At 41.9% G+C, this 19725-nt stretch overlaps 1 protein-coding gene across 1 annotated transcript in view; it reads right to left on the minus strand.

Annotated features, from left to right (window-relative positions):
* LOC112237257 (glypican-6) overlaps window positions 1-19725 on the minus strand; it is a 115012-nt gene that overhangs the window by 2994 nt on the left and 92293 nt on the right. Inside the window, exon 7 of the mRNA XM_024405857.2 lies at window positions 2565-2704. Within this exon, the coding sequence (XP_024261625.1) occupies window positions 2565-2704 (140 nt within the window). The remainder of the gene's footprint in view (window positions 1-2564; window positions 2705-19725) is intronic.

A 19725-nucleotide genomic window follows, 5' to 3' on the forward strand; every position in this document is an offset into this window, starting at 1 on the left:
ATCGTCGGACGGGGCCACAGTGTCTCCCGACCCCTCCTATCTCAGCCTCCAGTATTTATGCAGCAATAGTTTGTGTCGGGGGGCTAGGGTCAGTCTGTTATATCTGGAGTATTTCTCCTGTCTTATCAGGTGTCCTGTGTGGATGTAAGTAGGCTCTCTCTAATTCTCTCTTTCTTTCTTTCTTTCTTTCTTTCTTTCTTTCTTTCTTTCTTTCTTTCTTTCTTTCTTTCCTTTTTTCTTTCTTTCTTTCTTTCTTTCTTTCTTTCTCTCAGAGGACCTGAGCACTAGGACCATGCCTCAGGACTACCTGGCCTGATTATTATAAATACATTTGATTGATGATGCGCAGGTGCGCGTAACGATGGTGACAGGTGTGCGCCATAACGAGCAGCCTGGTGACCTAAAGGACAGAGAGAGAGCACACTTGACAGGCCATGATACATCCAGAAAAAGGGATCTTCTCGAACAGTTTGGCAATCGGCTTCACAAGACTCGTCTGAAAGTCGGTACAGCCTCTTCTGCTAACTTCTGTCTATAACGTCTGAACGGTTTGGGCTACACACTAATATGTCCTCTGAAGGTTCCCAGTACCAGTTAAAAAAATAAATAGAAGTACAGTATATTTGGAGATAGTTTATTGCCTAAAATAAGGGGTTAAATACATGTAAAATACATACAAATAAGTTCCTGATCTTTCTTATATCTCTCAGATACAGTGGGGCAAAAAAGTATTTAGTCAGCCACCAATTGTGCATGTTCTCCCACTTAAAAAGATGAGAGAGGCCTGTAATTTTCATCATAGGTACACTTCAACTATGACAGACAAAATGAGAAAAAAAATCCAGAAAATCACATTGTAGGATTTTTAATGGATTTGCGGACCATGTTGTTCCATGTAGTGAAACTGTTATTCAATGTGTTTCTATTGGTGAATGGTAGTAATGCCAAATTCAATGTTTCATCAAATAATTGTTTGATATATATATTTTAATACCTTAAGGGATCTTAAAATTCTGAATCAAAGAGCTAAATGGTCCTTGGTATGACCATCTTAAAACAATTCCATATGTTCACTTAAAACCCCTCCCTCAGATTAGACAGGGCTTAGCCTCTAGAGGGTTTAAAGTCTGTTCTGGCCTCCCTGCATGCTGTGTCTGTTACACAGGATTCTCCAGAACAGGCCTTGGGCTCTGCACCCGCCAGTTGAATAAGAAAGGACAGAGACAAAGGCTGGACCCTCCATGTAGCTCTCTACCATGTTATTTTTGTCCTGCTTTCCTTCTGACAGGCATGAATAGCGCAGGTCTGTTAGGGGTCACCAGGGTGAGTAGAGTGAACCCTTGTACTGCACATGTCTCGGAATGTGTTTACACACCACAATATATTTCAAACGCACAAATAATAGACATTGAGCTGTTACAAAAATATTTTTTACCAGCGTAAAAATCTATCTGCCAATCTATTATCCTTGGAATACCCACAAGACCTATCACCGGTTATATTGCTCAGTAAGTGGAACGAAACTTGGAATGGAGTCAAACGTGGTTTCCATATGTTTGATGTGTTTAATACCGTTCCATAAATGCCATACCAGCTATTACAATGAGCCCGTCCTCCTATAGCTCCTCCCACCAGCCTCACCTGCCTCGGAATCTTTAGTTAAGTTTCTATCTCAACCTTTGGGTGTTAAACGAGGGATAACCAGTAGAGGCAGTATGTTTCTACCAGACAACCTGGCATATCAAGAAAGACAGGAAACATATGTGCAGCAGGACACACACAACAGGAGGCTGCTGAGGGGAGGACGGATCACAATAATGGCTGGAACAGACAAAATGGAATGGCATCAAACACATAGAAACCGCTCCAGTCATTACCACGAGCCCGTTCTCCCCAATTAAGGTGCCACCAACCTCCTCTGAAACACACACAATCACAATGGTTGAATAAATGCAACCTCTATGTAATTAGCATATACTTAGGAAACAACAAAATATTACATTCAGAATGACTGAATGAGAACCATAAATGAGCTATGCTATTATTATTCAAGTGAAGTCACCCAGCAAGTAGTCAATATGCACATGTGGAAGTTGGATTATGATTTTGTAATAACAGTAGTTTATTAGTCTCCCCTTTTGGGACAAAGCAGCATTTAACTTCAATTGTCAAACATTTTGGTTGCTAATGCAATTAGTTCCAGCAACGGAGCATCATTGCGGGTTATAAAAAGACATCAAAGCAAATGAAAACAAACATTAAAGGCCCTCTCCAGGGAAGGCTCAGTTTGGTTCAGACGCTTTAATGTTTCCCAACTCCTCGGAGGACTTTGGAGTGCACAGCAATTTGTCTTCCACTTGTTTTGCCATGCCTCTGCCAGAAATGTCAAGGCTCTCCAATAGTTAGTTGTCGTATTTGGGTCAGTGCAAAATACATAATAAAAGAGGTACTTAATTCAGGGATCAGACATATAATGAAAGTCATTTAGTGCTAGTTTACCTAAGTGTTCAGGGTAAGCAGCTTGTGTTTGGGTGCAACTACAGATGTCTGTAGTCCAGTTTTACCTGCCCTTGGTGTGCCCATTCCAACACTGGTCGTCATCGGTGGCATTCCCTGCTGTCACCCTGTGTGGCTGGCAGATGTCCTCAGGCAGGTTGGACCACAACTTCTTGAACAGCTTCAGTTTCTCCTTGATGTCAATCACCTGAGCATGTGAAGTAAAGGGAGACGAATTGACAGCATTGACTTGGGTATGAGACTCAATGGTCCATAACCTCATCATCGGGTGATACTTCATTTAGCTAGAAAGACTGTAGTGTACACTTGACACTTTATCAACACATTGAACACAGATATTGCAGCTAAAAGAATGGTCAAATTGTGAATGTACATTCTGAGAGTATACACGTTTAAAAATCAATTTCACTCGTGGCTCAAGGAGACAATGAAGCTGTCCCCTATAGAGGACGTATGGGATGAAGGCCGATGTAGAGAAAAGTCCAGACCAGCAGAGCCCTCCAAAGACACATTTACCTAGCAACCACGCATCACAACCACAACATGCCTGGCAACTTGCACCCTAAACCTGGATGTTGTATTAAGAAGTTTGGATTTACTGTCGTTCACAGAAGTTGAAGGGAAACCTGATAACGTCAGAGTGTCCCCCTTATCTGTCTCCCCTTGTCATGCTATGAGCAGCAGGGTAAATTGTAGTGAACCTGTAGTTGAACATGAAAGGTGCAGTACTGACAGTGGGGTCGCTGCTGTAGGCCACTGCCACTGCTTTTGATGTGTTAATCCTGTCACACGAATGCCAAAGCATGTTAGCAGCTCTGATGCTGCTGCCCAGAGGGGCCAGGATACCACTCAGTGCACTAACATCACCGGCCATGTTTCACTAAACCACACAACTGACTGCACTAAGATTCAATTCTTTGGGGATACACTGGGTGCAAATGGCATCCTATTCCCCATGTAGTGCACTACTTTCGACCAGGCCCATAGGACTCTGTATAATATACCTACCATCATATGAGCTAAGGTGGACCGGGAAATACGGATCCATGTGATCTCACCATCAACAAATACAGAGATTAGACTGACACAACTCCGATACGTTCCTTTATAGCGGCCCCTGATTACCCTGTGATCTGAGGAATAAAACATATTGTACTGTGCAGCTAGAGAAGGCAGGGGTGGCTTTGTTAGTTGGTGGATGGTTCTTATAAGAACATTCAAGAGATTCATTTTGGCCAGTCTGCTTTACAGAGCTTTGAGAAATAAATGTGGGCATGAGCTTTTGCACAGTGCATTCGGAAAGTATTCAGACCCCTTTCCGTTATCCACATTTTGTTATGTTACATCCTTATTCTAAAATAGATTCAATTGTTTTTTTTCCTTCATCAATCTACACACAATACCCAATAATGACAAAGCAAAAACAGGATTATAGACATTATAGACATTGCTAAAAGAAAAACAACAACACTGAAATATCACATTCACATAAGTATTCAGACATTTTATCCAGTATTTTGTTGAAGCACATTTGGCAGCGATTACAGCCTCGAGTCTTCTTGGGTATGACGCTACAAGCTCCCCCTTTATTTGGGGAGTTTCTTCCATTCTTCTCTGCAGATCCTCTTAAGCTTAGTCAGGTTGAATGGGGACCGTCGCTGCACAGCTATTTTCAGGTCTCTCCAGAGATGTTAGATCGATCGGGTTCAAGTCCGGGCTCTGGCTGGGCAACTCAAGGATATTCAGAGATTTGTCACTCCTGCATTTTCTTGACTGTGTGCTTAGGGTTGTTGTCCAGTTTGAAGGTGAACCTTCGCCACAGTCTGAAGTCCTGAGCGCTCTGGAGCAGGTTTTCATCAAGGATCTCTCTGTCCTTTGCTCTGTTCATCTTTCCCTTGATCCTGACTAGTCTCACAGTACCTGCCGCTGAAAAACATCCCCACAGCATGATGCTGCCACCACGTGCTTCACTGTAGGGATGGCGTCAGGTTTCCTCCAGATGTGAAGCTTGGCATTCAGGCCAAAGAGTTTAATCTTGGTTTCATCAGACCAGATAATCTTATTACTTATCAGAACATGTTAAAGTGTTATTACTTATCTGAGTACTTTAGGTGCCTTTTGGCAAACACCAAGTGGGCTGTCATGTGTCTTTTACTGAGGAGTGGCTTCCGTCTGGCCACTCTACCATAAAGGTCTGATTGGTGGAGTGCTGCAGAGATGGTTGTCCTTCTAGAAGGGTACTTGGTCACCTCCCTGACGAAGGCCCTTCTTCACCGATTGCTCAGTTTGGCCAGGCGGCCAGCTCTAGGAAGAGTCTTGGTGGTTCTAAACTTCTTCCCTTTAAGAATGATGTGTTCTTGGTGACCTTCAATGCTGCATAAATGTTTTGGTACCCTTCCCCAGATCTGTGCCTCAACACAACCTTGTCTCAGAGCTCTACGGACAATTACTTCGGCCTCATGACTTGGTTTATGCTCTGACATGCACTGTCAACTGTGGGATCTTATATAGACAAGTGTGTACCTTTCCAAATCATGTCCAATCAATTGAATTTGCCACAGGTGGACTCCAATCAAGTTGTAGAAACATCTCAAGGATAATCAATGGAAACAGAATTCACCTGAGCTCAATTTCGAGTCTCATAGCAAAGGGTCTGAATATTTATGTAAATAAGGTATTTTTTAAAATAGATTTGCTAACATTTTCTTAAAAACAGTTTCAGCTTTGTCATTATGGGGTATTGTGTGTAGATTGATGAGAAAACATATACTTAATACATTTTAGAATAGGGCTGTAACTTAACAAAATGTGGAAAAAGGGAAGGGGTCTGAATACATTCCGAATGCACTGTAATGGTAGTTGTGTTTAATGTGACTTTAATTGATGTTATCATGAAACTATGATGGGGCTCGAGACTCAACAGGTTGCGTTATCTTACGTCGCTCCATATTCTCATTGATCATATTCAGGGGGATCCATTCTCAGAATTCAGTTTCATTACAAAATAAGTGAATACATATTAAATATATATTTCTTTATATCCCATATTCTTAACATTTAAATATATAACTTATATTCCTACAGAGTGAACAAAGACCATCTCCAGAGTGAGAAAATATACTTTGAATGGAATCCAAATGGAATTTGACTTTCTACCTCAATCTCAAATACTTTCAGCACACCAAAGGAGTGAGAATAAAGAAAGAGGAGAAGGGAGAATGTGCTTTAAAAAAATAAATAATAAGTAGACCAAATGCAATTTACTTCTATAAGCTGTTTTTGAATCTCGGTCCCCCTCTTCATTGTGCATTCCCTATGAATAAATCAAATGGTATGATGACTGCATCAACAAGCTGATAAACGCAGGATGGTAGTATAGCATACTATGACCACTAGATGGCACTACATCTCTTAGAAATTGAGGGAGTGCGTGTGTATGGTGTGAGTAAGTGAGAAAGAGAGAGACCGCAAATTCAACTGCAAATGCAACACTGTGTACCAGCCTTTTTATACATGAATGTATTACATTATACATGAATGTATATTAATGTACACTGAGAGCACAAAACAATTTTGTCCTCAAAACAGCCTCAATTCTTCAGGGCATGGACTCTACAAGGTGTCAAAAACGTTCCACAGGGTGCTGGCCCATGTTGTCTCCAATGCTTTCCACAGTTGTGTCAAGTTGACAGGCTGTCCTTTGGGTAATGGAACACCCAAAACAGTTCTTGACACACTCAAACCGGTGCCGGCACCTACTACCACACCCTGTTCAAAGGCACTTCAATATTTTCTCTGGCCCACTCACCCTCTGAATGGCACACATACACAATCATTGTCTCAATTGTCTCAAGAATTAAAAAACCTTCTTTAACCTCTCTAGGGTATGTGGGACGCTAGTGTCCCACCTGGCCAACATCCAGTGAGATTGTAGAGCGCCAAATTCAAATACAGAAATACTCATTATAAAAATTCAGAAAAGATACAACTATTTTACATTGGTTTAAAGATGAACTTCTTGTGAATCCAACCACGGTGTCAGATTTCAAAAATGCTTTACGGCGAAAGCATACCTTACGATTATTTGAGAACATAGCCCAGCAGACAAATTATTACAAACAGTAACCAGCCAAGGAGAAGAGTTACACAAGTCAGAAATAGAGATCAAATTAATCCCTTACCTTTGATGATCTTCATAAGGTTGCACTCAGAAGACATTCATTTATTCAATAAATGTTCCTTTTGTTCGATAAAGTCTCTCTTTAAATCCGAAAACCTCCGTTTTGTTTGCACGTTTTCTTCAGTAATCCACAGGCTCAAACGCAGTCACAACAGGCAGACAGAAAATCCAAATTGTATCCGTACAGTTCATAGAAACATGTCAAACGATGTTTATATTAAAAATCCTCAGGTTGTTTTTAGCCTAAATAATCTATAATATTTCAACTGGACAATAACATTGTCAATATAAAAGGTAAACAAGAAAGGCAACTCTCTCTGGTCGTGCACATGAAAAAGCTCTGTGACACGGCAGGGTCCACTCATTCAGACTGCTCTTACTCCCTCATTTTTCAGAATACAAGCCTGAAACAATTTCTAAAGGCTGTTGACATCTAGTGGAAGGCATAGGAAGTGCAATTTGAGTCCTAAGTAAATGGATACTGTAATGGCATTGAATAGAAAACTACAACAACAACAAAAAATCCTACTTCCGGAATGGATTTTTCTCGGGTTTTCGCCTGCCAAATCAGTTCTGTTATACTCACAGACATTATTTTAACAGTTTTGGAAACTTTATTTTTTTTTCTATCCAAATCTACTACTTATATGCATATCTTATATTCTGGGACTGAGTAGAAAGCTGTTTAATTTGGGCATGCTTTTCATCCAAAATTCCAAATGCTGCCCCCTGCCCTAGAGAAGTTAACCTGTCTCCTCCCCTTCAGCTACACTGATTGAAGTGGATTTAACATGTGTCATCAATAAGGGATCACAGCTTTCACCTGGATTCACCTGGTCAGAGCCTTCAGAAAGTATTCACACCCCTTGACTTATTCCATATTCTGTTGTGTTACAGCCTGAATTGCTCACTCAACTACACACAATACTCCATAATGACAAAGTGAAGACATGTTTTTAGAAATGTTAAAGTCAATAAATGTTTGAATCACCTTTGGCAGCGATTACAGCTCAAATCAAATTTTATTGGCCACATACACATGGTTAGCAGATATTAATGCGAGTGTAGCAAAATGCTTGTGCTTCTAGTTCCGACAGTGCACCAATATCTAACATGTAATCTAACAATTTCCCAACAACTACCTAATACACACAAATATAAAGGGGTGAATGAGAATATGTGCATATAAATATATGGATGAGCGATGGCCGAGCGGCATAGGCAAGGTTCAATAGATGGTATAAAATACAGTATATACATATGATATGAGTATTGTAAGATGTGTAAACATTATTAAAGTGGCATTATTTAAAGTGGCATTGTTTAAAGTGACTAGTGATCCATTTATTAAAGTGTCCAGTGATTGGGTCTCAATGTAGGCAGCAGCCTCTGAGTTAGTGATTGCTGTTTAGCAGTCAGATAGCCTTGAGATAGAAGCTGTTTTTCAGTCTCTCGGTCCCAGCTTTGATGCACCTGTACTGACCTTGCCTTCTGGATGGTAGCGGGGTGAACAGGCAGTGACTCGGGTGGTTGTTGTCCTTGATGATCTTTTTGGCCTTCCTGTGACATCGGGTGCTGTAGGTGTCATGGAGGGCAGGTAGTTTGCCCCTGGTGATGCGTTATGCAGAAGGTACCACCCTCTGGAGAGCCTTGCGGTTAAGGACAGTGCAGTTGCCGTACTAGGCTTTGATACAGCCCGACAGGATGCTCTCAATTTTGCATCTGTAAAAGTTTGTTGGTTTTGGTTGACAAGACACATTTCTCCAGCTTCCTGAGGTTGAAGAGGCGCTGTTGCGCCTTCTTCACCACACTGTCTGTGTGGGTGGACCATTTCAGTTTGTCTGTTATGTGTACGCCGAGGAACTTAAAACTTTCCACCTTCTCCACTGCTGTCCCTTCGATGTGAATAGGGGGGTGCTCCCTCTGCTGTTTCCTGAAGTCCACGATCATCTCCTTTGTTTTGTTGTCTTTCCAGGTAAGTCTCTAAGAGCCTCTAAGAGCTTTCTTTTATAATGTTTGCCCTTTTTTATTCTTCAAGCTTCAAGCTGGTTGTTGATTCATTGCTTGACAGCCATTTTCAAGTGTTGCCATAGTGTCACTCCCTGGCCACAGAGAGCTTTTTATTCTCTATGTTGGTTTGGTCGGGGTGTGACTAGGGTGGGTCATCGAAGTAATTATATTTCTATGTTGGCCTGGTATGGTTCCCAATCAGAGGCAGCTGTTTATCGTTGTCTCTGATTGGGGGATCATATTTAGGCAGCCATTTCCCCTTTGTGCTTTGTGGGATTTTGACTATGTATAGTTGCCTGTGAGTACTATAGCAGCTTCACGTTTCGTTTTGCATTTATTGTTTTCTTTGAGTTTCACTTCAAAATAAAGAGGATGGAACCATACCACGCTGCATCTTGGTCCACTCATTATAACGATCATGACACATAGCTTTTTTTGTCGATTTAAGTCAAAACTGTAACTAGACCACTCACAAAAACTCCCAGTGTCTGTTGGAAAGCAGACTGAACCCGGTTTTCCTCTAGGATTTTCCCTGTGCTTAGCTCTATTCTGTGTCTTTTTATCCTAAAAATCTCCCTAGTCCTTGCAGATGACAAGCATACCAATAACATGATGCAGCCACCACCATGTTTGAAAATATGAGGAGTGGTACTCAGTGATGTGTTGGATTTGTCTCAAACATAACACTTTGTTTTCATAAAGTGAATTTCTTTGCCAAATATTTTGCAATTTCACTTCAATGCCTCATTGCAAACAGGATGCATGTTTTGGAATAGTTTTACTATGTACAGGCTTCCTTCTTTTCACTCTGTCATTGAGGTTAGTATTGTGGAGTAACTACAATGTTATTGATCCATCTTCAGTTTTCTCATATCACAGCCATTAAACTCTGTAACTGTTTTAAAGTCACCATTGCCCTCATGGTGAAATCCCTGAGCGGTTTCCTTCCTTTCCGGCAACTGAGTTAGGAAGGACGCCTGCATCAATGTAGTGACTGGGTGTATTGATATAGATCCAAAGTGTAATTAATAACTTCACCATGCTCAAAGGGATATTCAATGTATTTTTATTTCATTTTTTACCCATCTACCAATAGATGCCCTTCTTCGAAAGGCATTAGAATAAAAACAGTGTTCTTTTGTGGTTGAATCTGTTTTTGAAATTCACTGTTCGACTGAGGAACCTTACGTATACTTTTATGTGTGGGGTACAGAAATGAGGTAGTCATTCATAAATCATGGTAAACACTATTGCACACAGAGTGAGTCCATGCAACTTATTATGTGACTTGTACATTTTTACTCCTGAACTTATTTAGGCTTGCCATAACAAAGGGTTGAATACACTTCAGCTTTTCATTTTTTATTAATTGGTAAAAAAAGTCTAAAAACATAATTCCACTTAGACATTATGGGGTATAGTGTGTAGGACAGTGTAAAAAAAAAATCAGTCTGTAACACAACAAAATGTGGAAAAAGTCCAGGGGTGTGAATACTTTCTGAAGGCACTCTATGTTATGGAAAGAGTTTTGTACACTCAGTGTATAATAGATACATTAATGTATATTGTGTACCGACATCCACGCACACACACACACACACACACACATTCTATAAAAAATGGAAGTATGGATCATGCAAATGGTATCCATAATTAATACTTGACATTAAAGTAGCAAGGTCATACTTTAAACTATGCTGCCTCTTGCTGTACTAACATGCCATGGGAATTGAAGTATCTGCACCAGCAAGTGATAATATAAATGAGTTACATAAGTCTATATATACAAGCAAATGCTTTACACATTTACAAGATATTGCAAGGCTCCCGAGTGGCGCAGCTGTCTAATGCACTGCATCTCTGTGCAGGAGGTGTCACTACAGTCCCTGGTTTGATTCCAGGCTGTAGCACATCTGGCCGTGATTGGGAGTCCCAAATTGCGGTGCACAATTTGCCCAGTGTCGTCTGGGGTAGGCCGTTATTGTAGGTAAGAATTTGTTCTTAACTGACTTGCCTAGTTAAATCAAGTTTACTTTTTTTTTTTTATCATTAAAAAAAATCTTCAAGGTAAAAAAACATGCAAAGATACATAGAGATTCTCAAAATGTAAAAAACCTTATAATCTCAGCTCTCGATAGAGCCACTTTTACTGAGAAGAAGTTTATTAGAATTCTCTAGTGCATGCATGTATGCATAAGAAGTGGAGGGTACATAGGCTGAGCAGCACTGACAGACAGGTACAGTATGTGCAGGGTGTAAATGAAGGGAATATGGAGAGTAGAGAGAGAGAGAGAAAGAGAGAGAAAGACTAAGAGAGAGAAGGAGAGGGAGAAGGCAGAAAGAGAGACACACAGAGAGAGCTAAAGAGAACGACCGACTGAGACCGAAAGAGAGAGAGAGAGAAAGAGAGAGAGACAGAGAGAGAAGAGAGAGGAAACTGAGATTATGTTCATGACCTTGATCATCTCTCTAAACGGCTGTCAGACAATAGGAGGTATTTCCATTAAAATCCCAAACATCCTTCAAATACTCCAAAGAAATGAACCCCACTTCCTGTTTACTCTAACATCCACACTGATTGGGTGATAATGACAAATGTGAAGCCACAGGACATTAAAGGTATGGTTATTAACCATGGTTAATATCCATATATATTTATATATATATATCAAGACAGAGAACACAGGGCTCTAATGTAAGTCACTTTGGATAAGAGCGTCTGCTAAATGACTAAAATGCATAACGATTGAAATGTAATGCTGACACGAGAAGTCTTCACCGTGAAGACAGAATGAAGACATTTCCTTATATGTGCCACTTTGATGCACATTTGGACAAATTACATGTTGCACCACCGGAACAAGAAAATGTGCCAGTATATGAGCTGTGTGTTAAATAGGTAGCTTTCAACCCTATTCACTAGCATTCACTGTTGAGGAAATAAATACAGTACAAATCACTGTAGAAATAATGTTAGTAATAATATCAAGGATATTCGATAGAGAATATCATAATAGCTATCGAGAGAGCACTGTTCAGAGTTTCTGTATTATACTAGCTAATCTCACAGTGGAGTCTTTCCAGTTTAAACAACCCAGGACTACCCAATCAAAGAGCATGGGCTTGTGTTTCTGCTTCTGAACTCATATCTACATTCTGTTTAATGCGTCATGCCATCTATAATCCATCTCTCTTCAAAGCACGGAGCAGTCCTTTAGGCTAATGACAGAATATTTAGAATACCTCCAGAGGACGCGTGCCTGCTGATTGCTTTAGAATGACTGCCACGAGGCAGCGATACGGATATGCAGGGACGGCCACAGAACCTGACAAACAGGGCAAAAAGTCATTAGGAAATGTGAAATTGTTTCAGGATTGCTGGGGGTTGAGGCTTTCTGAGCTTCAAATGACATTTCCAGTCTCAATGCTTGTTTGTATTCATAATGAAATACATATCGTTGTGACAAAGCTTTTCACATAATGGTTATGGGGGGTAAAAAGTGCTATGGTTTGGATGGAATAATGTGTGAAAACACTGAAGACTTAACATGAAATTAAACAGAGAGGATCAAATTCTGCAGCAGAGTCCAGCCTAGCCTTCTGCCTTCTCGCTCTCTCTCTCTCTGTCCTGAGCCATACAGTACATCTCTCTCTCCCTGTTTCTCTCTCTCTCTGTCCTGAGCCATCTCTCTCTCCCTGTTTCTCTCTCTCTGTCCTGAGCCATCTCTCTCTCCCTGTTTCTCTCTCTCTGTCCTGAGCCATACAGTACATCTCTCTCTCCCTGTTTCTCTCTCTCTCTGTCCTGAGCCATCTCTCTCTCCCTGTTTCTCTCTCTCTGTCCTGAGCCATACAGTACATCTCTCTCTCTCTCTCTGTTTCTCTCTCTCTCTCTGACCTGAGCCATACAGTACATCTCTTGCTCTCTCTCTCTCTCTCTCTCTCTCTCTCTGTCCTGAGCCATACAGTACATCTCTCTCTCTCTCTCTGTCCTGAGCCATACAGTACATCACTCTCTCTCTCTATGTCCTGAGCCATACAGTACATCTCTCTCTCTCTCCCTATCTCTTTCTCTCTCTCTCTCTCTCTCTCTCTCTCTCTCTCTCTGTGTTTCTCTCTCTCTGTCCTGAGCCATACAGTACATCTCTCTCTCTCTCTCTATGTCCTGAGCCATACAGTACATCTCTCTCTCTCTCTCCCTATCTCTTTCTCTCTCTCTCTCTCTCTCTCTCTCTCTCTTCTCTCTGTGTTTCTCTCTCTGACCTGAGCCACACAGTACATCTCTCTCTCTCTCTCTATGTCCTGAGCCATACAGTACATCTCTCTCTCTCCCTATCTCTTTCTCTCTCTCTCTCTCTCTCTCTCTCTGTGTTTCTCTCTCTCTCTGTCCTGAGCCATACAGTACATCTCTCTCTCCCTATCGCTCTCTCTCTCTCTCTCTCTCTCTCTCTCTCTCTCTCTCTCTCTCTCCCCCTATCGCTCTCTCTCTCTCTCTCTCTCTCTCTCCCTATCGCTCTCTCTCTCTCTCTCTCTCTCTCTCTCTCTCTCTCTCTCTCTCTCTCTCTCTCTCTCTCTCTCTCTCTCTCTCTCTCTCTCTCTGTCCTGAGCCATACAGTACATCTCTCTCTCTCCTATCGCTCTCTCTCTCTCTCTCTCTCTCTCTCTCTCTCTCTCTCTCTCTCCTATCGCTCTCTCTCTCTCTCCCTCTCCTCTCTCTCTCTCTCTCTCTCTCTCTCCCCTATCGCTCTCTCTCTCTCTCTCTCTCTCTCTCTCGCTCTCTCTCTCTCTCTCTCTCTCTCTCTCTCTCCTATCTCTCTCCCTCGCTCTCTCTCTCTCTCTCTCTCTCTCTCTCTCTCTCGCTCTCTCTCTCTCTCTCCCTCTCTCGCTCTCTCTCGCTCTCTCTCTCTCTCTCTCTCTCTCTCTCTCTCTCTCTCTCTCTCTCTCTCTCTCTCTCTCTCTCTCTCTCTCTCTCTCTCTCACCATCACTCTCTCTCCCTGTCTCCCTCTCTTTCGATTTATCCCTTTCCACCTCTCTTTCTCACTTTCTCTCCCCCCCTCTGTCTGCAGCTGTCTGCAAGGGGATTACCAATGGGAAACCAGCGGGTCTAACTAATGGATGTAAAAGGCAGTACTGGGGATTAATCCAGCTGTAAACATCATTAGTTATGTGCTAATGCCGCCGTAAATTACACACACACTACCTGTCATACAGCGGACAGCACGACTTTACTTTAAACTCAGATCAACTAAAGTGCCTTCAAATTCAAAGCATTTCGTTCCAAAGCAAACTTACCATGCACACTATATTTGCTCATTGTGGGAAATAATTGGGTAGTTCGGAATAGACAAACACATGGGCAGAGTATTTACAGATGATTGTCATCTACCTAGGCTACAAGAGTACAATGCATTTTATATACTATAAGCAAATATTTTATGCAGATAATTACACGCCTTTATTTGTAAAAAAAAAAATGAACCTAGTATATCTGTGTGCGTTGATAAAATGACCCTTGCCATATCACTTTTTGTTTTGCTCGTCCTCTGTCCTTGTATCTGTGTTGTCCTTGCCAATCTCCAGATCAAAAGCTGCCGTGTTAAGTCATCCTCCTGGCTGTTCTACCATGCTGCCAGGGGCCGGAGACCAAACTCTATCGACTTACTACGGGATGAGCACCAAGGTGACTAATACCAACCTCCGTTGGCTGTCAGACTGCAGAGGTGAGACACTGTATATAAAAAGGGAGCATGCCCTAACTTGATTCAGCACTGCTTTCAGTAAACATCTTTTCTTTCCGTTTTTTATTTTATTAAGGCAAGGTGTCACTTCCTCAGAGCGTCGTTAATGCGGACTTGGAAAATATCGTTTTTAAAAAAGGTACACATGTTCTATGTCACTTACAAAGGACACTATGATGATTAATCAACTGTTAATTGTGGGTTTCTAAAATGAATAACAAAGCATGTCATCGCTGCCGCATACAAAAAGTATCCTTCAGTCACAAGTCTCTACTAAATGAGTGCAGGCTGAGCTCAGTCTAATCATAGCCTGTACAGAAGGTCTGGCCACACAAACCACAAGGGGCAGAGAACTCCATGATCAACCTATTTTCCCTGGCAACAGTCACTACTGCCTGCTTTAAAATAGGTTTTTCATTTGATATGAATGCTGTATTCTAGCTGCATCTCAATTACAGTACAGAGCTCAAGAAGTCTGCTCCCTGCAGCAAACTCCTGCCATACTCCATATGTCTGACTCTGACCAACAGTGAGGTGGAATGGATGACCCTGACACCAGACACTCTTCTCTCATTGGAGTCCACAGCAACAGGGATATTTCAGTCTGCTACAGTAGATCCAGACCCTAGGCTTCTCCATTGGGCAACACTGCCGGTTGTCATTCTAACCCTCTTGAGTAGGGACTGATTCACACCTGGGACAGTCGGTGAATTAGACATTCCCACCCATTGTCAAGGTTGGTAAAACATCTATTACAGTATCTGTTACTGCTGTAATATATTCAACAGACATGGAATTCCACACACACATCTTTTCACACTCCTTCACATTCTTCACAAATGCTGCTGCTTGTCTATCCTGATTGCCCAGTCACTTTTCCCCTACCTACATGTATATTACCTCAACTTCCTCGTACCCCTGCACATGGACTCGGTACCGGTACTCCTTGTATGTAGCCTCGCTATTGTTCTTTTATTGTGTTACTATTTCCTTTTTTTTTTGTTGCTATTTTTTCTCACGTTTTAACTCTGCATTGTTGGAGAAGGGCTCGTAAAATAAGCATTTCACGGTTGTATTCGGCGCATGTGACAAATACAATTGGATTTGAATTTTGATCTTAAATAACACTATTTACCTATCCTTTATGTTTTTAAAGACTGCAGATGTCCCTGTTCCCCAGCTCCAGTGTGGAGAATGGTGGCGGTGGAGTGAGCCCCTGTGGGTGTTTGTCCCTCGACACGGCTATTTAATCACTGGTGTCTAACACCTCATAAACCCTTCCTCCTGGGCCTGGGTCTCCTCATAAACAGCACAGCCTCTCAACCACGACACACCATCTGTCCCAAAACCCACTCTGCATATTAAAAATCTCCCCCCCCTCCAAAAAACACATACTAAGTAAATGAACTCAGATTGTGTTTTGAATAAGACTTTCCACAATGACATGACCGTTGAATTGTGTTTGTGTCCTTGGAAGAAGCTAAACTCTGAGAGGGGACAGGGGTTACTGCATAAAGCAACTAGTGTAGTGCACATGGATGTGTTGTCTCATTTCACCCTAATCAATAACAATCAACAGAGGGTAGGTACAAACATGTTTCCCCTTTGTGATGCCGTATTGGGCGACCCCTAAAAGAGATCAAACAACTGTTAATCCTGTCAGTTTAAGCACAGACGGGACGGATATACCTGAGCAGTTCCTCCTTCAAACTCAGGCCAATGACACAGACGGTCTTTACAGTAACTTCAATGTGTTGTTTGTATTATGAAACTAGCTTACTGCAGTGCAACTTCCAAAACACACATAGCCCGATGGCATTGGCAAACGGCCACACATGATTGTACAGACTCTAAGTGAATATCTCCATGAGCAACAAAGCAACTGTGTTTCAGTGAACAACTGGCAGAAAGTACGCTGTCACACTGTCTTCAGCAGCCCCTCTGAAGTTGTCAGCTGCATTCTGAACTTGTCACATGTATCAGCAGCACTCGGATATTGAATTTGAATAAAGGGGTTCAATCAGTGCCGAACTGTGAAATATCTGCGCTACTGTGGTATATTTCAATGGCCACAAGATAAACGTTTGGAAGCCAATGACTATTTATCCATGCCACAACAGGTGGAGGCCAATCATCCTGCAGCCCCAGCCACAGCCTCACGCTTCAGTATCAGCAGCCAAGGTCCCACCCTCAGCTCCAACCTTAACATCAGCCTCAGCCGCAGCTTTCACCCAAGCCCTTAACCCCAGCAGCCCTAAGCCCGAGTAGCACCAGCCCTACCCCCAGCCCCATGCAGCCCCAGCCCGATGCAGCCCCAGACCCATGCAGCCCCAGCCCCACGCAGCCCCAGACCCATGCAACCCTGGCTTGGTTCCCTGGAGTCCTGATTATGTCTCTGCATTAAATCTGCCGGAGCGGATGGCTATGATTTAACACAGAGATCTCAGCATAGGGGTGGTGTGTCCTGCCTGTATATCATTCCAATACCCAAGAGTGACGGCGCCATATGTCTGTGAAGCCCTGTCTTTGTGACTGTTATTACAATGTTTCCTGGCACAGCACATAATTGACGCGAGGTGAGAGTCTTATTGTCATTCAAATGTGACTATTATTTTCAGGTTGCTTTGATTTAACTTTGGAACAGTGAGAGAAATGTAGCAGCATCTTCCCCAGTGTTATGGTTGGCAGAGATTGAAGGGATGACAGATGCAAAAGCAAGGCTACGGGAACAATGGCAATGAATATTTATCACCATTCAGAAGGCTCCCCATATATCAAGTGTTTGAAATGTTCAAGCCTCATATTAGACAAGGGAATAACACGTACATAGAGCAATGATGAAACAATATTCATATCTACAGTACTTTTACTTGGAAATTCTGCTTGTAAACGGTAGTGCATAATGATGAGCGTCTTTAATCGTGATCCAGGGCAGCTTCACGTACAGTAGAACAAACAGTTAGGGTCGGTGTCATATGTTGTTTACGTGGACAATAAACCACTGTTTTGGCTATTTCCCAAATATATATTGAATTGTAACCTATATATTTTTTGAATCCCTTGAGGATATGTAGTTTTGTTTTACACAATTCAACCGAACAGTATTATCGAGAAATCCTTCAACATACAGATGATTTCACATACTATATGTTACGTGTCTGGGATTGTATCTTAGTTCTCACTTATCTACATCCTTAAATAGTATAATAGTGTTGTTTTCTCATTTAAACCCCCATGGACATATAGTAACATTGAGAAGACAGGACAAGACCAAATACCTGAAGCAACCAATGCTTTACAAGGAGGAGTAAGTGTGTTATAGCGTACCATGTTCAACTAATTAAAGAAATACAGTATTTTAGTGCTCTGAAATATAGCACCAAACATACTGCATTAGCAGACAGTATGTCACTGTGCAGTAGTTGTGAGATCTTTAACCTTTTACTAACTATTGCATGGAGATTCCAGTGGGAGTACAGTATACTAACGAAGGGGTTGAAGAAGGTCCAACAATAAGTGGCTTCTTTCAATTACTTGTTGTTATAACAGCCTCTTACACGCAGTCAAATTGTCCCACCGTGCCGTAATCAGAGTAACCCCTCTTTACATACCCTGGAATCAGTCCCTCAACGACAAGCAGTTAAGCAATACACTTGATCATGGTGCGCTCAATTCATCAAACAGGGATGCCTTGGTGTGGCAAAATGACAGAATATTGATGAAATGGTTCTACATTTGTGCTAGTGATTTGCCCTAGGCTAGGACTGGAGAAGTGGTTGAGCGAGAGGAGATGATTAAAGGGAAGCGTCATGCTGTTCAGAAGAACAGAGCAATCGGGGGGCCTGCTCTTCACCCGGCTGGCCCGGCTCTCCGGGGAAGCCTGCAAAGGCCCGGGTGTGATGGGGCCAATGTATCTCATTAATGTATTGACAGATATGAAGAGGAGCAGGGCCTTAATGGCAACACCATTAGTTAGGATGAAGGAATGATCCATGGAAGGAGACCCTGCTAACAAGAGACGAAGAGGAACCTGGTGTGAAGCTGCCTGAAATGATTCATATCAAATCCCTTGATGATTACAGCAATGTTCCTCCAAGTAAAACATCAAATATCGGCGTATAATAGCCATATAATAGCCATATTAATAGCCATATTAATAGCCATATTTGTTTTTCAAATGACATGCAGTTAGTTTCAAGTTATACATAGAGGTGAGTGGTACAGAGTGCCAGGGACTCATTATGAGATAACAACTTGCGGTGGTGTTGCTTGTGGTTGTGGTGTGTGTGCATGTGTGTCTGGTGATGGAAGGGAATGTGTTATTTGGTGACTCTCATGTGAGAGCCAAACTGTCTGTTTGTGCCATGGCTGTACCACTGTACACATCTGCAAGCAGAGCAGAGTGATATCGTGACATCTTCAGGAATAGAAATGGCTTCCTTCCGTTTATAACTAAACACAGCTGTGAAAGAGCCTGGTGCCATGCCATCTTTACCATCCTTCTGCTGTCTGACACACAGCTCATTGTTTCACAATATCAACTATTTGTGGATAGAAAGTGCTAATTCAAGAACTGAAATAGAATAAAACACCACATGACTGATCCTTGTATTACAAGGTGAGATGCAGTTCCTTTGGAAAGTATTCAGACCCCTTGACTTTTTCCACATTTTGTTACATTTCAGCCTTATTCTAAAATGGATTAAATAAAACAACACACAATACCCCATAATGACAAAGCAAAAACAGTTTATTTTATTTTTGCAAATGTATAAAAAATAAACAGAAATACCTTATTTACAAAATTATTCAGACCCTTTGCTACGAGACCAGAAATTTAACTCAGGTGCATCCTGTTTCCATTGATCATCCTTGAGATGTTTCTACAACTTGACTGGAGTCCACCTGTGGTAAATTCCATTGATTGGACATGATTTGGAAAGCCACACACCTGTCTATATAAGATCTCACAGTTGACAGTGCATATCAAAGCAAAAATCAAGCCGTGAAGTCAAAGGAATTGTCCGTAGAGCGCCGAGACAGGATTGTGACGAGGCACAGATCTGGGGTAGGGTACCAAAAAATGTCTGCAGCATTGGAGGTCCCCAAGAACACAGTGACCTCTATCATTCTTAAATGAAAGAAGTTTGGAACCACCAAGACTCTTCCTAGAGCTGGTTGCCTGGCCAAACTGAGCAATCGGGGAAGAAGGGCTTTGGTCAGGGAGGTGACCAAGAACCCGATGGTTACTCTGCCAGAGCTCTAGAGTTCCTCTGTGGAGA

The sequence above is a fragment of the Oncorhynchus tshawytscha genome, linkage group LG03, assembly GCF_018296145.1.
Source record: "Oncorhynchus tshawytscha isolate Ot180627B linkage group LG03, Otsh_v2.0, whole genome shotgun sequence".
In the NCBI taxonomy this organism is placed as follows: domain Eukaryota; kingdom Metazoa; phylum Chordata; class Actinopteri; order Salmoniformes; family Salmonidae; genus Oncorhynchus; species Oncorhynchus tshawytscha.